The sequence below is a fragment of the Oryx dammah genome, unplaced genomic scaffold, assembly GCF_014754425.2.
Source record: "Oryx dammah isolate SB20612 unplaced genomic scaffold, SCBI_Odam_1.1 HiC_scaffold_20, whole genome shotgun sequence".
Taxonomy (NCBI): domain Eukaryota; kingdom Metazoa; phylum Chordata; class Mammalia; order Artiodactyla; family Bovidae; genus Oryx; species Oryx dammah.
This window is the reverse complement of record NW_024070204.1, coordinates 68,300,436-68,322,983: the sequence shown is the minus strand read 5'-3', so window position 1 is coordinate 68,322,983 and position 22,548 is coordinate 68,300,436. Positions and strand designations below refer to the sequence as shown.

Here is a 22,548-nt window from a genome sequence, read left to right as displayed (position 1 = left end):
GTTATCCCTAACACCATTTGTGGAAAAGACTCTCCTTTCTCCATTGAATTGTCTTTACGTTGTTTCCAAAAATTAACTGACCACATATGTGTGGTTCTATGTCTGGACTCTATTCTCATTAATCTGTGTTTATCCTGCTAATACCCTGCCTTGAGTACTGTAGCCTTATAATAAGCTTTGAGATCAGGTAGTGTGAGTCTTCCACCTTGCTTTTCCCTTTTAAAAATTATTTTGGCTCTTTTGTTTAAATTTTAGGATCATCTTGTCAGTATCTGCAAAAATGTCCTGGAATTTTGACTATGATTTCACTGGATTTGTATATTAATTTATTAATTTAGTGGAAGAATTGACATCTCAGCAATATTGAGTCTTTCAGGCAATGAGCGTGTTTATCTTTTATTTAGCTCTTATTTCTTTCGTCAGGATTTTATAGTATTCAGTCTTTAAATCTTTACATATATTAAATTAAGATTTAATTAGTATTTTATGTTTCCTGATGCCTTTCGAAGGTAATATTTTTCAGACTTACATTTATAGTTGTTTATGTTAGTATATAGTAATGAATTCTATATATTGATCTGTATGCTAGCAATTTTGTAAACTCACCTGTTAATACGAGTAGCTTTCATATAGTTTCTTAGGTACTTTTACAGATATAATCATTTTTTCAATTATAGACATTTTACATCTTACCTTCAGTGTCTTTTGTTTCTTGATCCATGATAGAATTTTGATTTAACTTAAATAGAGTTTATTTGTGGTGAGTAAAAGTATGTCTCATTCTAATGTTATCTGTCATCCTGTTCTTACACATTTACAGAGATAATTTAGATGATCCACTGGATGATACGACCACTGTGTTTCAGCAGTTGGAGCAGTTGTGCACTGTTAGCAGATGCGAATACGAAAAGACATGCACTCTTCTTGTGCAATTGTTCGATCAAAATGCACAGAATTACCAAAAACTTCTGCATTCAGCTTCCAGAATAACTGTGGACATGGCAATTCAGGAAGGTCAGTACATTTTATATGACTATTGTAGGGTATTATGTTAAATTTTAAGTAGCTTCATTAATCAATTTATTTAATAATTTTATTGTAATTTATTTTTATTTATTTCCCCAATTTCTGTTTTTCTAGTAATCAATTAATTTTATTAACCTTCTGGGTATTTCGGTGGCTTGATGATTTTAATTCTTATAAGATTTGCAGGGAATATTTCTCTCTGGAATTAGTATTTAAAAAAGCTGATGATGATCTCTGAGTAGAGTTTATTAACTTATAACTGTCTTTTAAGTAATTATGTTCCTTCTTAGCTATAGCTGACTAAAAATTTTGAGCCCAGTGTTAGCCAGTTAAAAGTTACATAAGACCTCATCATGGTTTTATATTTGTTTATTAGCCTTCATCATGGCTTTATTTTATTATTATATTTTAGTTTCACAATTTCCTCTTTATTTTTCATTCTTTACTGAAGAAAGTTTTTATTTCTGTGTATTTCCTTAAATCCTTTCTGGAAAATAGGAAATTAAACACACTTTTCAGATTTTTAGATGAGATGGCTTATGAGGATGGAACTGGCTGTGTATATTTCTAATAGAAGGCAGTTTAATTATAGTTCCAGGATGTTTTTCTTTTTCTTTCATGTTTGTTGACTTTATCTTGTTTGGAAAGTGAGTGGTAAGTGATGATAATCAAACTTTCAGTGATTTTCCATCTAAACTCTTTAAAAAAATTCTTTGAAAATTATCCTATGTGTTTACAAGATGTCTTCTTAAAATGCCCTTTGTTCATTTTCTGGTTTGCTTTTCGAATCATACAGTACTGCTGAGGATCTGGATAGAGAAATAGTTAACCTTCTTTAAATGTTCTCTTCCATGCCTCTCATTATGAATTAAATGAGGGAGAACTAGCATGTTGTTTCATAGCATTTCGTCTTCATGACTGATTTCCTTTTTTAGTAGAGTTTTGAAAATTATTAAATATCAAATACATATAAGTGTTGATATATAGTAGCAGTAAAAACACCTTCACATAACTTAAAGAGCAAGTCAATACCAACCTTTGCTGTTCCCTTTTTTCTGCCAGCAGAAAATGCTTGCTGTTTGTTTATCAGTTGATTCCTTTTCTTCACAGTTTTACTGCTCCTGCTGCTGCTAAGTCACACACACACACACACACATATATATATAGTCTGAAAATAATGCATAGTTTGGCATATTTTTGAACTTTATACAAATAGAATCAAAATGTATTTACTCTTTTACAACTTGCTTCATTTTTTCTGTGTTGTGTATATGAGAGTTTATATTGGTGCTACGGACACAGTTCCTTCCTTTGTACTGCTGTAGCACTGCAATTTATCGATGCATTTCTTGTCAGTGGGTATTGGTGTTTTCCCTGCTTTTTGCTAATATAATGAATGCTGCTGTAAAGCTTGTTGTATGTATTCATTATATAGCTTCAGTAGATCATGCCAAACTATATTTTATAAACAGTGATTATACTACTCTATATCCCACCCATTTTGATCCAGTTCCTCACCAACAGCTCATAATGTTAAACTTTTTGTCTGGCTAGTTGAGGTAATATACTTCACACGTATTTTACTTTTCACTCCTATGATTATTAACGATGTTTAGTGTTTTATGTTTATTGACTGTTTGCTGTCGTCATCAGTGATATATATGTTCATGACTTTTCATTCTCCTCGTCATTTGGTTTATTGGTCTTTCTCTTGCTGATGGAGCACTTTACAGTGTTTTAACAAGAATCTTTTAGTTGTTTAAATTGTGAATATTGCCTCAAGTTTGTGACCTGTCTTTACATATAACTAACGTGTCTGTTCTCTTAGTTTTCATATCAAATTTGATTAACTCACCTAATCTTTTGAAGAGATGTTATATTTACATTGTCCAGAAAAAAAGAAAGAAAATGTGTTCTGTTCTAGTCTTGTAATCTGTCTTCCTATTCTTCACTCTAACAAATTATGATTCTTGCTAGTTTTGCATCTTTCAAAATTTTCTGTTTACATATACAGTTAATGAATATGTGAGTTCTTATCCAGTCTTACTTACATAGAATGTGGCATACCACACTCATGTTCTACTCCTTACTTTTTCTTATTTAACAATGTATTTTATAGTTACTGTCAAATGGAGAATAAAAAGATGAATAATATTTTATTTTTTAATGTATCATAATTTAATTAACTGTTCTCTCCACTGCTGAGACTCATTTGAATTGTTTGCCATCTTCTGCTATTAAACTAATGATATACAGATTAACTTTGTACTTGTCAGTTTATATTTATGCAAGTGTGTCTGTAGGATAATTTCCAAAAGCAAAACTACTTCTGGGAGATAGGAATAATCTATTTGTAATTTTTATAAATATTTCCAAATTATTCTCTGTAAGGACTATACCAATTTACTTGTCCACCAGCAGTCTATGAGAGTTCCATTTTATTGTCTTCACAGGACAGTTATTACAAACTTGAATTTCTCACGGTCTTATAGGTGAAAAATGATTTCTCAGTCTAATTTAGCCTTCTCATATTAGTGATGTTAAACATTGTTTAAGAACTGTTTGGTCTTTTTCTGTAAAAAGAATTACTCATTTTTTGGCTCATTTGTTTTGTTAGGTTGTTTTTTTTAATTCATTTTCCACAGCTCTTTATATTTTAGAAAAATGAACTGGCTTGTCTGTATTAAGAGTTTTTAATATCTTTTTCCTTCTTTTTTTTCTTGAGTGTACAGTTTGATGAATTTAGCAGATACATAGGCATGTAACTAACACCACATTCAAGATAGAAAACACTTCTTTCACTCTGTAAATAATTTTCATATGCACCTCAATTCCATTCCATAATGCTTGGTCCAGATAACCACTGATTTTTGTCACTGTGGTTCATTTCTTTTAGATTTCTATATAAATGAAATTATACAGTAGGAGGTCTTTTGTGTTTGACTTTGTTTCCTTAGGATAATGCTTTTGAGATTCAAATATATTGTGTATGTAAATATTTTGTTCCTTTCTGTTGCTATGTAGTATTGTATAGTATGGTTTTCTTTTTACTTTGTTTAGCTGTTTACCTCTTAAGTTGCACTTCCAGTTTCTTTGACTTATGAATAATGGTGCTATGACCACTTGCAGACAAGTCTTTGTACCTAAATTTTCCTTTCTCTTGGGTAAATACCTGAGACAAATTGTGAGGTCATGTGAGAAATGCTGCTATGCTATTTTATAAAGTGTGCCATTTTTCAGTTCCATTAAGAGTGCTTCACATCTTTGTCATCATTTGATATTGTCTTCTTACTTTTGCCATTCTACTGGGTATATAGTAATAGTATCTCACTGTGGTTGTATTTTGAATTTCCTTGATAATTAATGAAGTTGTGCTTTTTTAGGCCATTCTTATATCTTCCTTTGTGAAATGTCTGTTCACATTTTTTTCCCCTTTTTATACTGGGTTGTTTGTTCTTTTGTACATAGTCTTATTGAAATTCTAAGTGTTTTTATATTCTGTATACAGTCCATTTTTCACATACATGTTTACAAATATTTTCTTCCTATCTATCATTTGTCTTTTTAACTCTTAAGAGTTAAACTTTTAATGAGTTACATTTTAACTGTTAAAACTTTTTAACTCTTTCAGAGAGCAGAAGTTGTGAATTTTGGTGATCTGCATTTTCAGTTTTTTATTTATGGCTTTATGGTTTTTGTATTGAAGAAATCTGTATAACTGAAGTTACAAGTAGGTTTTACATTTTTCTTCTAAAAGTTTAATAATTTTAGCTATTATGTTCAGGTCTGTGATCCACTTTGAATTAATTTTTGTGAATAATGTGAGTTAAAAAGACTAAGGCCTCCTCCCCAACCCATATAGCTATCAAATTCTAGCAACATTTGCTGACAAGACTTTTTCCTTTTGTATTATTCTGTACCTTTGTCAAAAATCAGTTGACCATAGAAGTCTAGGGTCTGTTACTGGACTATTCTGTACCATAGATCTAAATGTCTATCCTTATGCCAGTATTATGCTGTCTTGCTTACTATAACTTTATAAGTCCTCAAATCAGGTAATTTAAGTCTTTCAGTCTTGTTCTTCTTTCTCAGAATAGTTTTGTGTTCTACATCTTTTGCTATTGTCTTAATTTTAGCATTAACTTGTCAGTTTCTTTAAAAAACTCATCAGTTTGATTGAGGTTGCCTCAATCTGTGTATCAGTTTGGGCCATCTTAATATCCAGTTCATGGACATGGAATCTTGCTACACTTATGTAGGTGTTTTAAATTTTTGTTTTACTGTATTCAGTTCACAGCTATTAAAAATCTTTTACTGAATTTATTCCTGTATATTTTTGATGCTATTATAAATTTTGATTATTCTCTACTATCCTATATAAGTCCAGAATTGATTTTTGTCTTTGTGTCCTGTGACTGCTAAATTTACTTAATAGTTTAAATAGCTTTTTTTGGTAGACTTGTTAGGATTATTTTATATGATAATGTCACCTAAAGTAAAGATAGTTTTATGTCTTATCTTCATGCCGTTTATTTCTGTTTCTTTCCTTATTCCACTGGTAGGACCTTTAGTAGAGTATTGAACAAAAGTGGTAAGAATGGATATTCTGGCCTTGTTTCTGTTTGTACATAAAGACAGCATTAATCCTTTTATCATTGATAATAAATTTGGTGAAGTTCCCTTCTGTTTCTTAGATTATTTATAATGAATGGGGCATAAATTTCTTTGAATGCTTTTTTTGAACCTACTCAAATGACCTTTATTTTCTTTTTCATTTTACTAATGTAATTAGTACATTAATTGATTTTCCTGTTAAACAGGCTTTACATTCCTAGGATAAATCCTACTTGGTTATGATATTGTTCTCTTATATAGTGTTAGATTCAGTTTGCAAAAATTTTATGTTGATGTTCATGAAGGATATTTGTCTTTAGTTTTTTTTTAATGATGACTTTGGTTTTGGTAATAGGGTAATACTGGCCTCATAAAATATAAAATGAGTCGAGAAGTGTTTCTGCCTCCTTTATTTTCTGAAAGAGTCTGTGTAATATTGGTATTATTTCTTTAGAGTTTGATAGAATTCATCAGCGAAGCCAGTGGGCCTGGAAGATTTATCATTATGAATGAAATTTTTTAATTGATATGGAATGGAACTGTTCCTATTTCCTCTTGTACTTGGGATCAAATTTAATTCTTTGTGTCTTTCAAGGATGACTCTAATTTTAAATTTACTGGAATAAATTTATTTCTAATACTCCATTATTATTATTTTAATGTCCATGGGATCTGAAGTGATGTACTTTCTTCCACTCTTCTTCTTTTAAACATTGAGGTACACTTGCCACATACTAGTTTCAGATGTACCATGTACATCTGTGTACATTCGGTGTTTGTATATATTGGGAAATAATCACCAGAAGAAGTCTAGTTAACATGCATCACTGTACATGATTACACATTTTTGTGTGTGTGATGAGAACTTTTGGCAAGATCTACTGTTTTAGCAGCTTTCGAATATGCAATACAGTGTTACCATGATATACATTATGTCCTCATGACATTTATTTTTATAACTAAAAGTTTGTACCTTTTCCCCAACTTCATCCATTTGATAATTTTTGCTTTTTCTCTTTTTCCCTGATAGACTGACTGGATATTTATCAATTTTCTTAATTATTTCCAGAAATCAGCTCTTAGTTTCACTGATTAAAAAAATTTTTTTGTTTATTTTTTATTTCTTGAGGTTTTTGGGAGGAAGAGTTCTTTCTACCCTATACTTTTGATTTTACCTCATCTTTTCAAATTTTGGATGAAAGTGTCACATCTTTAATTTTTAGACTTTTTGTGGTTTTCTAATTAAAAACATTTAAAGCTATAAATTCTGGTTTAATCATTGCTTTAGCTGTATATCATGAATTTTGATCTTTTATTTTCATTATCATTTAGTTAAGATATTTTCTAGTCTCTTATTTCTTTGTTACTTTATGGATTATTAGAAGTATGCTTTTATATTTGGGTTTTCCTAGTTATCTTATTGTTCCTGATTTCAAATTTAATTCTATCTTGGACAAAATAATTTTGTATGATTTCAGATATTAAGTTTATTAAGACTTGTTTTATGACAAAACATATGGTCTACCATGGCAAACATACCATGTACACTTGAAAAGCATATACACTTTACCATAAAAGGGTACAGTAGCAGTAAATAGAAATTAAGTCAAGACAGTTAATAGTATTATGCAGGTATTCTTTCATTTTTCTTTTTGTCTATGTCTTTTATTTACAGAGAAAGAAGTATTAAATCTCCAAATACGATTGTGGAATAGTCAATTGTTTTTAATCACTAAGTCATGTCTGACTCTTTGTGACCCCAGGAACTATAGCCTGGCAGGCTCCTCTGTCCATGGGATTTCCCGGGCAGGAATACTGGAGTGGGTTGCTATTTCTTTCTCCAGGAATAGTCCATATTACTTTTAACTTTCAATTTTTGCTTCATTTAGACTTTTATTATCTTCTTTACTAATTGATCCTTTTATCCAGTACTGTCTCATGGTTTCTGTTTACATGGGCTATCCTTGACCATCCATTTACTTTCAGTCTATCTGTGTCTTTATTTTTAGAGTGGTGTATTTGTTGTTCTTTGGTCAGCCATGTCTGACTGTGACCCCATGGACTGCAGTACACCAGGCTTCCTGGTCCTTCACTGTCTCCCAGACTTTGTTCAAACTCATGTCCATTGAGTCGATGGTGCCATCCAACCACCTCATCCTCTGTTGTCCCCTTCTCCTGCCTCCAATCCCTCCCAGCATCAGAGTCTTCTCCAGTGAATCAGCCCTTCGCATGAGGTGGCCAAAGTACTGGAATTGCAGCTTTAGCATCATTCCTTCCAAAAAAATCCCAGGGTTGATCTCCTTCAGAATGGACTGGTTGCATCTCCTTGCAGTCCAAGGGACTCTCAAGAGTCTTCTCCAACACCACAGTTCAAAAGCATCAATTCTTTGGCACTCAGCTTTCTTCACAGTCCAACCCTCACATCCATATGTGACCACTGGAAAAACCATAGCCTTGACCAGACGGACCTTTGTTGGCAAAATGATGTCTCTGCTTTTTAATATGCTGTCTAGGTTTGTCATAGCTTTTCTTCCAAGGAGCAAGCATCTTGTAATTTCATGGCTGCAGTCACTCACCATCTCCAGTGATTTTGGAGCCCAAGAAAATAAATTCTATCACCATTTCCATTTTTTTGCCATGAAGTGGTAGAACCAGATTCCATCTATTTGCCATGAAGTGGTAGAACCAGGTACCATGATCTTAGTTTTTTGAATGTTGAGTTTTAAGCCAGCTTTTTCACTCCTGTTTCACCTTCATCAAGAGGCTCTTTAGTTCCTCTTTGCTTTCTGCCATTACAGTATAGTTATTCCTTTAAAAAAAAAAAAAAGAATCACTTCTGACAATCTCTGTCTTTTGATTTAAATGTTTAGTTCATTTACAGAATGAAGTGGAAGAGGACTGTCACCTCAGTACCATTTAAACTGCTTCTTTAGAATTAAGTTTTTCATACCGCACTGGTAGTCTGTATTTAGGCCACAAACCATGGGAGGTCTGACTTGAGGGTTTTCCCCCTATCCTGTGACTAATGTGGAAGTCAAGTTAGACAACTTCCTGTTTTGTCTTTCTTTTTCTAGAGGAGGGTTTTTTGTTTTTTGTTTTTTACCCCTACAGTTCACTTTATCTCTAAGAGTGTAAAAGTTTCTTACTGGAGTCCTCATATTGGGCATATCATAGGCATGGTCCTTCAAATAAGCTCAGGTTCTGTAGTTGTCAGTCTGAATGTCTTTCAGTTTTGGCCTAGACGTCTTTTTTGACCTTTGTGGATTTATGTTTCTCTCTTACCAGTTCAGTAATATATTTGGTGCCTTTGTGCAAAGTAGAAAAAAACCAGCTTTTCTTCTACGCAGGTGTAGGACCCTCAGTTTAGTTGAGTTCAGTCACTCAGTCATGTCTGACTCTTTGCGACCCCATGGACTGCATGTGGCCAGGCTTCCTTGTTTGTACTCCTGGAGCTTGCTCAAACTCATGTCCATTGAGTTGGTGATGCCACCCAACCAGCTCATCCTTTGTTGTCCTCTACTCCTCCTGCCTTCAGTCTTTCCCAGCATCAGGGTCTTTTCTAGTGAGTCAGTTCTTTGCATCAGGTGGCCAAAGTATTGGAGTTTCAGCATCAGCATCAGTCCTTCCAATGAATATTGAGGGCTGATCTCCTTTAGAATGGACTGGTTGGAATTCCTTGCAGTCCAGGGGACTCTAAAGAGTCTTCTCCAACACCACAGTTCAAAAGGACCAGTTCTTTGGAGCTCAGCATTCTTTATGGTCCAACTCTCACGTCCATGCATGACTACTGGAAAAACCATAGCTTTGACTAGACAGACCTTTGTCAACAAATGAATGTTTCTGCTTTTTAATATGCTTTCTTGGTTGGTCACATAGCATTTCTTCAAGGAGCAAGCATCTTTTAATTTCATGGCAGCAGTCACTCACCAGCTCCAGTAATTTTGGAGCCCAAGAAAATGAAGTCTGTCATTGTTTCCATTGTTTCCCCATCTCTTTGCCATGAAGTGATGGGACCAGATGGATCAAGGGATCAAGTGATGGTATCCAGGCATGACTGGGTGCCATGATCTTAGTTTTCTGAATGTTGAGTTTTAAGCCAGATTTTTCACTCAACTCTTTCACTTTCATCAAGAGGCTGTTTAGTTCCTCTTTGCTTTCTGCCGTAAGGGTGGTGTCATCTGCATATCTGAGGTTATTGATATTTCTCCCTGAAGTCTTGATTCCAGCTTGTGCTTCATCCAGCCCTATACTTCGCTTGATGTTGAATAAGCAGTGTGACAATATGCAACCTTGATGTACTCTTTCTCAATTTGGAACCAGTCCATTGTTCCATGTCTGGTTCTAACTGTTGCTTCTTAACCTACATACAGATTTCTCAGGAGGCAAGTAAGGTGGTCTGGTATTTCCATCTTTTTAAGCATTTTCCACAGCTGTTGTGATCCACACAGTCAAAGACTTTGGGGTATTCAGTAAAGCAGGAGCAGAAGCGTTTCTGTAACTATCTTGGATTTTCTATGATCTAACAGATGTTGGCAATTTGATCTCTGGTTCCTCTGCCTTTCTAAATCCAGCTTAAATATCTGCAAGTTCTCAGTTCACGAACTATTAAAGCCTGGTTTGGAGAATTTTGAACATTACTTTACTAGCATGTGAGATGAGTACAATTGTGTAGTAGTTTGAGCATTCTTTGGCATTGCCTTTCTTTGGAATTGGAATGAATACTGACTTTTTCCAGTCCTGGCCCTGCTGAGTTTTCCTAATTTGCTCGCATATTGAGTGCAGCACTTTAACAGCATCATCTTTTAGGATTTGAAATAGCTCAGCTGGAATCCATCACCTCCACTAGCTTTGTTTATAGTGATGCTTCCTAAGGACCACTTGACTTCACACTCCAGGATGTCTGGCTCTAGGTGAGTGACCACACGAACACACCCTCTTCTGTGTCTTGTTGCCACCTCTTCTTAATATCTTCTGCCTTCTGTTAGGTCCATACCATTTCTGTCCTTTATTGTGTCTATGTTTACATGAAATGCTCCCTTGGTATCTCTAATTTTCTTTTCTTTTTTTTAAAAATGTCCTCCTTCGTGATAGTGCTTCATTTTTTTAATATAAATTTATTTATTTTAATTAGAAGCTAATTCCTTTATAATATTATAGTGGATTTTGCCATACATTGACATGAATCAACCATGGGTGTACATGTGTTCCCCATCCTGAACCCCCCTCCCACCTCCCTCTCCATCCCATCCCTCTGGGATGGGTCTTCCCAGTGCACCAGCCCCGAGCACCTGTCTCATGAATCAAACCTGGACTGGTGATCTCTTTCACATATGATAATGTACATGTTTCAGTGCCATTCTCCGAAATCATTCCCCCCTTGCCTTCTCCCACAGAGTCCAAAAGACTGTTCTGTACATCTGTGTCTCTCTTGCTGTCTTGCATGTAGGGCTATCGTTACCACATTTCTAAATTCCATATATATGCGTTAGTATACTGTATTGGTGTTTTTCTTTCTGGCTTACTTCACTCTCTATAATAGGCTCCAGTTTCATCCACCTCATTAGAACTGATTCAAATGTATTCTTTTTAACGGCTGAGTAATACTCCATTGTGTATATGTACCACAGCTTTCTTCTCCATTCGTCTGCCGATGGACATCTAGGCTGCTTCCATGTCCTGGCTGTTATAAACAGTGTTGCGATGAACATTGTGGTACACGTGTCTCTTTCAATTCTGGTTTCCTCAGTGTGCATGCCCAGCAGTGGTATTGCTGGGTCATATGGCAGTTCTATTTCCAATTTTTTTAAGGAATCTCCACACTGTTCTCCATAGTGGCTATACTAGTTTGCATTCCTTGTAAGAGGCTTCCCTTTTCTCCACACCCTCTTCAGCATTTATTGCTTGTAGACTTTTGGATTGCAGCCATTCTGAGTGGCGTGAAATGGTACTTCATTGTGGTTTTGATTTGCATTTCTCTGATAATGAGTGATGTTGAGCATCTTTTCTTTTCATGTGTTTGTTAGCCATCTGTATGTCTTTGGAGAAATGTCTGTTTAGCTCTTTGGCCCATTTTTTGATTGGGTCATTTATTTTTCTGGAATTGAGCTGCAGGAGTTGCTTGTATATTTTTGAGATTAATTCTTTGTCAGTTGCTTTGTTTGCTATTATTTTCTCCCATTCTGAAGGCTGTCTTTTCACCTTACTTATAGTTTCCTTTGTTGTGCAAAAGCTTTTAAGTTTAATTAGGTCCCATTTGTTTATTTTTGCTTTTATTTCCGTTACTCTGGGAGGTGAGTCATAGAGGATCCTGCTGTGATTTATGTTGGAGAGTGTTTTGCCTATGGTTTCCTCTAGGAGTTTTATAGTTTCTGATCTTACGTTTAGATCTTTAATCCATTTTGAGTTTGTTTTTGTATATGGTGTTAGAAAGTGTTCTAGTTTCATTCTTTTATGAGTGGTTGACCAGTTTTCCCAGCACCACTTGTTAAAGAGATTGTCTTTTCTCCATTGTCTATTCTTGCCTCCTTTGTCAAAGACAAGGTGTCCATAGGTGTGTGTGGATTTGTTTCTGGGCTTTCTGCTTTGTTCCATTGATCTATATTTCTGTCTTTGTGCCAGTACCATACTGTCTTGATGACTGTGGCTTTGTAGTAGAGCCTGAGGTCAGGCAGGTCGATTCCTCCAGTTCCATTCTTCTTTCTCAAGATTGCTTTGACCATTCGAGGTTTTTTGTATTTCCAGACAAATTGTGAAATTATTTGTTCTAGTTCTGTGAAAAATACCATTGGTAGCCTGATAGGGATTGCACTGAATCTAGAGATTACTTTGGGTAGTATACTCATTTTCACTATATTGATTCTCCCAATACATGAACATGGTATTTTTCTCCATTTATTAGTGTCCTCTTTGATTTCTTTCGTCAGTGTTTTATAGTTTTCTATATATAGGTCTTTTGTTTCTTTAGGTAGATATATTCCTAAGTATTTTATTCTTTTCATTGCAATGGTGAATAGAATTGTTTCCTTAATTTCTCTTTCAGTTTTCTCAGTGTATAGGAATGCAAGAGATTTCTGTGTGTTAATTTTATATCCTGCAACTTGACTATATTCATTGATTAGCTCTAATAATTTCCTGGTGGAATATTTAGGGTTTTCTCTGTAGAGGATCATGTCATCTGCAAACAGTGAGAGTTTTACTTCTTTTTTTCCAATCTGGATTCTTTTCTTTCTTTTTCTGCTCTGATTGCTGTGGCCAAAACTTCCAAAACTATGTTGAATAGTAGTGGTGAGAGTGGGCACCCTTGTCTTGTTCCTGACTTAGGGGAAATGCTTTCAGTTTTTCACCATTGAGGATAATGTTTGTTGTGGGGTTGTCATATATAGCTTTTATTATGTTGAGGTATGTTCCTTCTATTCCTGCTTTCTGGAGGTTTTTATCGTAAGTGGATGTTGAATTTTGTCAAAGGCTTTCAATGCATCTATTGAGATAATCATATTTTTTTTAATCTTTTGATTTGTTAATGTGGTGTATTAAGTTGATTGATTTGCAAATATTGAAGAATACTTGCATCCCTAGGATAAAGCCCACTTCGACATGATGTATGATCTTTTTAATATGTTGTTGGATTCTGTTTGCTAGAATTTTGTTAAGGATTTTTGCATCTATGTTCATTAGTGATATTGGCCTGTAGTTTTCTTTTTTTGTGGCATCTTTGTCAGGTGTTGGTATTAGGGTGATGGTGGCCTCATAGAATGAGTTTGGAAGTTTACCTTCCTCTGCAATTTTCTGGAAGAGTTTGAGTAGAATAGGTGTTAGCTCTTCTCTAAATTTTTGGTAGAATTCAGCTGTGAAGCCATCTGGTCCTGGGCTTTTGTTTGTTGGAAGATTTCTGATTACAGTTTCAATTTCCATGCTTGTGATGGATCTGTTAAGATTTTCTGTTTTTTCCTGGTTCTGTTTTGGAAAATTGTACTTTTCTAAGAATTTGTCCATTTCTTCCAAGTTGTCCATTTTAATGGCATAAAGTTGCTGATAGTAGTCTCTTATGATCCTTTGTATTTCTGTGTTGTCTGTTGTGATTTCTCCACTTTCATTTCTAATTTTGTTGATTTGATTCTTCTCCCTTTGTTTCTTGATGACTCTGGCTAATGGTTTGTCAATTTTATTTATCTTCACAAAGAGTCAGGTTTTTGCTTTGTTGATTTTTGCTATGGTCTCTTTTGTTTCTTTTGCATTTATACCTGCCCTAATTTTTAAGATTTCTTTCCTTCTACTAACCCTGGGGTTCTTCATTTCTTCTTTTTCTAGTTCCTTTAGGTGTAGAGTTAGGTTATTTATTTGACTTTTTGCTTGTTTCTTGAGGTAAGCCTGTATTGCTATGAACCTTCCCCCTTAGCAGTGCTTTTACAGTGTCCCATAGGTTTTGAGTTGTTGTGTTTTCATTTTCATTTGTTTCTATGCATATTTTGATTTCTTCTGTGATTTCTTCTGTGATTTGTTGGTTATTCAGCAGCATGTTGTTCAGCCTCCATATGTTGGAATTTTTAATAGTTTTTCTCCTGTTCAGTTCAATTGAGTTCAGTTGCTCAGTCGTGTCCAACTCTTTGAGACCCCATGAATCGTAGCACGCCAGGCCTCCCTGTCCATCAGCAACTCCTGGAGTCTACCCAAACTCATGTCCATGGAGTCAGTAATGCCGTCCAGCCATCTCATCTTCTGTTGTCTCCTTCTCCTCCTGCCCCCAATCCCTCCCAGCATCAGAGTCTTTTCCAATGAGTCAACTCTTCGCATGAGTTGGCCAAAGTATTGGAGTTTCAGCTTTAGCATCATTCCTTCCATTGAACACCCAGGACTGATCTCCTTTAGGATGGACTGGTTGGATCTCCTTGCAGTCCAAGGGACTCTCAAGAGTCTTCTCCAACACCACAGTTCAAAAGCATCAATACTTCAGCGCTCAGCCTTGTTCACAGTCCAACTCTCACATCCACACACAACCACTGGAAAAACCATAGCCTCAACTAGACCGACCTTTGTTGTCCAAGTAATATCTCTGCTTTTTCATATGCTATCTAGGTTGGTCATAACTTTTCTTCCAAGGAGTAAGCATCTTTTAATTTCATGGCTGCAGTCACCATCTGCAGTGATTTTGGAGCCCCCAAAATAAAGTCTGACACTGTTTCCACTGTTTCCCCATCTACCCATGAAGTGATTGGCCCAGATGCCATGATCTTCGTTTTCTGAATGTTGAGCTTTAAGCCAACTTTTTCACTCTCCACTTTCACTTTCATCAAGAGGCTTTTTAGTTCCTCTTCACTTTCTGCCATAAGGGTGGTGTCATCTGCATATCTGAGGTTATTGATATTTCTCCTGGCAATCTTGATTCCAGCTTGTGTTTCTTCCAGCCCAGCGTTTCTCATGATGTACTCTGCATATATGTTAAATAAGCAGGGTGACAATATACAGCCTTGATGTACTCCTTTTCCTATTTGGAACCAGTTGTTACATGTCCAGTTCTAACTGTTGTTTCCTGACCTCCATATAGGTTTCTCAAGAGGCAAGTCAGGTGGTCTGGTATTCCCATCTCTTTCAGAATTTTCCGCAGTTTATTGTGATCCAGACAGTCAAAGTCAAAGGCTTTGGCATAGTCAATAAAGCAGAAATAGATGTTTTTCTGGAACTTTCTTACTTTTTCGATGATCCAGCAGATGTTGGCAATTTGATCTCTGGTTCCTCTGCCTTTTCTAAAACCAGCTTGAACATCTGGAATTTTCTCCTGTAGACATCTAATCTTACTGCACTGTGGTCAGAAAAGATGCTTAGAATGATTTCAGTTTTCTTTGAATTTACCGAGGCTAGATTTATGGCCTCGGATGTGATCTATTCTGGAGAAGGTTCCATGTGCACTTGAGAAAAAGGTGAAATTCATTGTTTTGGGTTGAAATGTCCTTAGATATCAATTAGGTCTAACTGGTCTATTGTATAATTTAAAGTTTGTGTTTCCGTGTTAAATTTCTGTTTAGTTTATCTATCCATAGATGTGAGTGGGATATTAAAGTCTCCCACTATTATTGTGTTATTGTTAATTTCCCCTTTCATACTTGTTAGCATTTGCTTTACATATTGCAGTGCTCCTATGTTGGGTGCATATATATTTATAATTGTTATATCTTCTTCTTGGATTGATCCTGTGATCATTATGTAGTGTCCTTCTTTGTCTCTTTTCACAGCCTTTATTTTAAAGTCTATTTTATCTGATATGAATGTTGCTACTCCTTCTTTCTTTTAGTCTCTTTGCGTGGAGTATCTTTTTCCAGCCCTTCACTTTCAGTCTCTATGTGTCCCTTGTTTTGAGGTGGGTCTCTTGTAGATAACATATATAAGGGTCTTGTTTTTGTATCCATTCAGCCAGTCTTTGTCTTTTGGTTGGGGCATTCAACCTGTTTACCTTTAAGGTAATTATTGATAAGTCCCTTGGACTGCTATTAGACCCAACCAGTCCATCCTAAAGGAGATCAGTCCCGGGTGTTCATTGGAAGGATTGATCCTGAGGCTGAAACTCCAGTACTTTGGCAACCTCATGCGAAGAGGTGACTCATTGGAAAAGACCCTGATGTTGGGAGCGATTGGGGGCAGGAGGAGAAGGGGACGACAAAGGATGAGATGGCTGGATGGCATCACTGACTCGATGGACATGAGTCTGAGTGAACTCCAGGAGTTGGTGATGGACAGGGAGGCCTGGCATGCTGCGATTCATGGGGTTGCAAAGAGTCAGACATGACTGAGCGACTGAACTGACTGACTGATGATCCTGTTGTCATTACTTTGTTGTTTTGGGTTCAAGTTTATACACCCTTTCTGTGTTTCCTGTCTAGAGAAGATCCTTTAGCATTTGTTGGAGAGCTGGTTTGGTGTTGCTGAATTCTCTCAGCTTTTGCTTGTCTGTAAAGCTTTTGATTTCTCCTTCATATTTGAATGAGATCCTTACTGGGTACAGTAATCTGGGCTGTAGGTTTTTCTGTTTCATCACTTTAAGTATATCCTGCCATTCCCTTCTGGCCTGAAGAGTTTCTATTGAAAGATAGCTGTTCGTTATGGGAATCCCCTTGTGTGTTATTTGTTGTTTTTCCCTTGCTGGTTTTAATGTTTGTTTTTTGTGTTTTATCTTTGTTAATTTGATTAATATGTATCTTGGCGTGTTTCGCCTTTGGTTTATCCTGTTTGGAACTCTCTGGGTTTCTTGGACTTGGACGACTATTTCCTTCCGTACTATCTCTTCAAGTATTGTCTCATGGACTTTCTTTTGTCTTCTTCTTCTGGGACTCCTATGATTCAAATGTTAAATGTTAAACGCCCGTTTAACATTGTCCCAGAGGTCTCTAAGGTTGTCCTCAGTTCTTTTAATTCTTTTTTCTTTTTTTCCTCTCTGCTTCATTTATTTCTAACCTTCTATCTTCTACCTCACTTATCCTATCTTCTGCCTCCGTTATTCTACTGTTGGTTCCCTCCAGAGTGTTTTTGATCTCATTTATTACATTATTCATTATATATCGACTCTTTTTTAATTCTTCTAAGTCCTTGTTAAACATTTCTTACATCTTCTCAATCCTTGTCTCCAGGCTATTCATCTGTAACTCCAGTTTGTTTTCAAGATTTTGGATCATTTTCACTGTCATTATTCTGAATTCTTTATCTCCTCCTCTTTTGTTTGGTTTGGTGGGCATTTATCCTGTTCCTTTACCTGCTGAGTATTTCTCTGCCTTTTCATCTTGTTTATATTGCTGTGTTTGGGGTGCCATTTCCATATTCTGGCAGTTTGTGGCTCCTCTTTATTGTGGAGGTTCCTCTCTGTGGGTGGAGTTGGATGGGTGACTTATGAAGGTTTCCTGGTTAGGGAAGCTTGTGTTGGTGTTCTGGTGGGTGGAACTGGATTTCTTCTCTTTGGAGTGCAATGAAGTGTCCAGTAGTGAGTATAGAGATGTCAGTGGGTTTGGTGTGACTTTGAGCAGCCTGTATATTGAAGCTCAGGGCTATGTTCCTGCTTTGCTGGAGAATTTGCATGGTATGTCTTGCTTTGGAACTTGTTGGCTCTTGGGTGGTGCTTGGTTTCAGTGTAGGTATGGAGGCTTTTGATGAGCTCTTATCAATGAATGTTCCCTGGAGTCAGGAGTTCTCTGGTGTTCTCAGGTTTTAGACTTAAGCCTCCTGCCTCTGGTTTTCAGTCTTATTCTTACGGTAGCCTCAAGACTTCTCCATCTATACAGCACCCATGATAAAACATCTAGGTTAATGATGTAAAGTTTCTCCACAGTGAGGGAAACCCGGAGAGGTTCACAGAGTTAAATGGAGAAGAGAAGAGGGAGGAGGGAGATAGAGGTGACCAGGAGGAAAAGAGGGGGAATCAAAAGAGGAGCGAGCAAGCTAGCCAGTAATCACTTCCTTATGTGCGCTCCACAGTCTGGGCCACTCAGAGATGTTCACCGAGTTATACAGAGAAGAGAAGAGGGAGGAAGGAGACAGAGGTGGCCAGGATAAAGGGGAATCAAAAGGAGAGAGACAGATCCAGCCAGTAAATCAGTTCCCTAAGTGTTCTCCACCGTCTGGAACACACAAAGAGATTCACAGAGTTGGGTAGAGAAGAGGGAGGGAGGAGATAGAGGCGACCTGGTGGAGAAAAAGGAGAGTCCAAAGGGGGAGAGAGCAGTCAGGCCAGTAATCTCACTCCCAAGTAAAAATGAGTACTGATGATTGGGTTCTTAAAGGTACAAAATTGATAACAAATACCAAAAAGCAAAGATTAAAAATCTAGAGTAAACGTTAGATTCTCAAAAATACAATATTAAAAAAACAAAACAAAGTCACAAAAATTATGAAAAATATATATGAAGTTTGCTTTAAAAATAGGGAATTTTTTTTGCAGGGTAATAGTAGGTTATAAAAATGAAAATTAGAGGAGTAATAGAGGACTTAAAATTTTTTCAAAATTTAAAAAAATGATAATAGTAAAAATATATCTAGGAATTTCTCTGGAGCCGCTGCCGACAGTGTGGGGTCAGTTCGTTTTCAGATAGTTCCTTGACCCAACTTATACTTCTCAGGATCTACAGGCCCCTTCCTATGTAGTCGGTGCTAACTACAGAGTTTTAATCTGTTGCATCTGTCATTTCCAAAGTGGTTCCCTCTGTTTATTTTAGCTTCTTCTGTTTTCTGGTCTCTTCAGTGTCTAATTTCCACTCTGACACAAGGGGGCGGTGGTGGTCACTTTTCTAGGCTCACTTGTTCAGTCTTCTGCGGGGAGGGAAGAACACTGCAAACAAATATCCCTGTCGTGTGTGGGGAGTGCTCACAGTGTTTCAGCCACACTGGGTTTGCCCCCGCTCATGACGTGTGTGCTTTCATGGTCTACACTTCTCAGGCTCTAGGTTGCTGTGCCAGGAACTGTCTGAGGCAGACCCTGAGTTGTATGCACTTCCCGGGTCTAAGTCGCTCAGGTACAGGTTCTTGGGTACTCCTCAAAGGCGCAGACTCAGTTGGGCCTGCGTTTTGTGCCCTTCCCAGGTCCGAGCGGCTCAGGTGACCAGGTGGTTGGCGAGCGCAGTCACCCCCAGGTTGGGGGGTGTGTCTTATTGCCTCCCCAGTCCCAGCCGCTTGGTTTTCTGGGTGTACAACGGGTGCGCCTTCTCAGGTGTGCCCTGTGTCTCTTCTGGGGGCCTGATCTCTGGCTGTGACCCTCCTGGCGGATGTCAACCATCCAGAACCCCAAGAAGTGTTGGTTAGCAACGACACCTGCTTGCAGTTTGGTAGAAGATGCCTCTCTGGGGCCGCGATTGCCCCTTTCGGGCTCTGGTTGCCCCTGCCTGCCTGTCTCTGGTTGGGGATGGGCCGGTCCACAGCTGCTAACTCTGCTCAGTTAGCAGAACTTTGTTCTGTTGGGCCTGGCAGTGTCTTAGGTTAGGGCTTTTCGCTGGATAGTTCTTTCTTTTCTCTCTTTCTCTCTCTGGCTATCCCACAGTCTGGGTTGGTATCTCACATTAGTTCCCTCAGATAGCCCTCAGGACATTCAGGCCCTGTTCTTACCCTCAGCAATGCAGCCTGCTCCTCCCTGTCCAGCCCCATCTCCCCCCACCCCACCTCCCCCCCACCCCCCGATTGCTAGTAGTGGTGGATGGGAGCCTCTGGGCTGCTTCTCTGCTGGGAGTTGCCTTTAGGCACGTAATCTGTGGGTTTTAATTATTTATTTATTTATTTTTCTGGTTATGTTGCCCTCTGGGATTCCAAGACTTGCCACAGACCTACCAGTGAGAGTGTTTCTAGTGTTTGGAAACTTTTTTCTTTTTTAAGACTCCCTTCCCAGGATGGATCTCTGTCCCTACCCCTATTGTCTCTCTTTTTATCATTTATATTTTGTCCTACCTCCTTTCGAAGACAATGGACTGTCTTTCTGGGTGTCTGATGTCCTCTGCCAGCATTCAGAAGTTGTTTTGTGGAATTTGCTCAGCGTTCAAATGTTCTTTCGATGAATTTGTGGGGGAGAAAGTGGTCTGCCTGTCCTATTCCTCTGCCATCTTAGGACTCCCCTCTAATTTTCTTGAAAAGATCTCCAGTTTTTCCCATTCTGTTGTTTTCTGTTTCTTTGCACTGATCACCATGGAAGGCTTTCTTATCTCTCCTTGCTAGTTTGGAACTCTGAAATCAGACGGTTAAATTTCTCCTTTGCCTTTTGCTTTTCTTCTTTTCTCAACTATTTGTAAGTCCTCCTCCGACAACCATTTTGCCTTTGTGCCTTTCTTTTCCTTGGTAATGGTCTTGGATCACTGCTCCTGTACAATGTCACAAGCCTCTGTTCATGGTTCTTCAGGCACTCTATCTATCTTAATAGATATCACTTAATCCCTTGACTCTATTGTCACTTCCACTGTATAATCCTAAGGGATTTGATTTAGGTCATACCTGAATGGTCTAGTGGTTTTCCCTATTTTCTTCAATATACGTCTGAATTTGGCAATAAGGAGTTCATAATCTGAGCCACAATCAGCTCCTGGTTTTGTTTTTACTGACTGTATAGAGCTTCTTCATCTTTGGCTACAAAGAATATACTCAATCTGATTTTGGTATTGACCATCTGGTGATGTCCATGTGTAGAGTCATCTCTTGTATTGTTCAAAGAGTGTGTCTGCTATGACCAATGCATTTTCTTGGTAAAACTCTGTTAACCTTTGCCGTGCTTCATTTTGTACTGAAAGGCCAAGCTTGCCTATTACTCCAGGTATCTCTGTACTTCCTACTTTTGGATTCCAGTCCCCCATGATGAAAAGAACATCTCTTTTGGGTGTTCTGGAACGTCTTGTAGGTCATCATAGAACCATTCAACTTCAACTTCTTCCGCATTAGTGGTTGGGGCATAGACTTGGATTACTGTGATATTGAATGCTTTGCCTTGGAAACAAACAGAGATCATTCTGTCATTTTTGAGATTGCACCCATGTACTGCATTTTGGACTCTTCTATTGACTATGAGGGCTACTCCATTTCTTTTAAGGGATTCTTGCCCACAGTAGTAGGTATAATGGTTATCTGAATTAAATTCTCCCATTCCAGTCCATTTTAGTTCACTGATTCCTAAAATGTTGATGGTCATTCTTGCCATCTACTGTTTGAGCACTTTGAATTTACCTTTATTCATGAACCAAACATTCCAGGTTCCCATGCAATAAATATTGGTCTTATGGCATCAGACTTTACTTCCATCACCAGTCACAGTCACAACTGGGAGTTATTTTCACTTTGGCTCCGTCTCTTCATTCTTTCTGGAGTTATTTTTTTATTCTTTTCTGGTAGCATATTGTACACCTACCTACCTGGGGAGTTCATCTTTCAGTGGCGTATCTTTTTGACTTTCATACTGTTCATGGGATTCTCAAGGCAAGAATACTTAAGTGGTTTGCCATTCCCTTCTCTAGCAGCCTAGTATGGTGAATAGAGTACAGGTTGGATTTCAGACCCTGCTTGTCCCTTCAGTTAGGTATCTTTTTTTTTAGATATATGGTTGCCCTGTAATCCTGTATTACAGTGGTTGTTGTTTTTTTTTTTTTTTTTTGGCCTGCTCATAGTGGCAGCCTTATATTGTTCCAGGTTTGTTTTTTACATTAATTCAGATTGTGTTATAATTTGGTTCATGTTTATCCACCTGTGTATGAAATCACATTTTTGGTTTTGGTTTTATATCACAGTTAGTGTTTAGTTGTTTCAAAGTAAAGAACTGATAGTAACTTTCACTTCAGTTTGGTCAACTGCATGCTCTGAAAGGCCTTTGTTTTGAACTGCAGTCAAATCCTGCATTGTTTGGCTTGATATAAGTATGGGAAAAATCTGCGGTTCTTTCTCCTCCAGTCTTCTACACTTCATGTCTCTGTTCCTCCTTCTCTGATTATCCCATCTCAGAAGATGAACGTTAAGCAGAATGAACTAGTGGGTAGCAAATAATCAATGGTTAAATTGGTGACAAAGCTTTAGGCTAGTAACAAAGTCAGTGTACTGAACTTGGGATTCTTATATTAAGTTGGAACCTTGAATAGTGATATAGTACTCTGAAACTGGTAGATCCCTTTGGCTTCCAGCTGAAAAGTAAATTAAAAATTCCTCTAAAGGATAGCATAATTTAGGGCCTTGAGAATACTGCAGATTAAGAGCAAAGAAATGTTCATGATTTTAAAAGCAGTGAGCAGACAAATAAGAAAACAAGGTAACTTGACTGATTACTAACAAAAACAATGAATTGTTTATTGGATTTAGATCTCCTCAAGGACTTAGTGGAAAGGCAATAGCACCCCACTCCAGTACTCCTGCCTGGAAAACCCCATGGACAGAGGAGCCTGGTGGGCTGCAGTCCATGGGGTCGCGAACAGTCAGACA

General features: G+C 37.3%; 1 protein-coding gene across 4 annotated transcripts in view; it reads left to right on the top strand.

Annotated features, from left to right (window-relative positions):
* Nucleotides 1–22,548, top strand: part of RANBP17 (RAN binding protein 17) — a 349,515-nt gene that overhangs the window by 49,805 nt on the left and 277,162 nt on the right. For all 4 annotated transcript variants that reach the window (XM_040262770.1, XM_040262768.1, XM_040262769.1 and 1 more), the window contains one exon: nt 821–1,014. In XM_040262770.1, the coding sequence (XP_040118704.1) occupies nt 821–1,014 (194 nt within the window). The remainder of the gene's footprint in view (nt 1–820; nt 1,015–22,548) is intronic.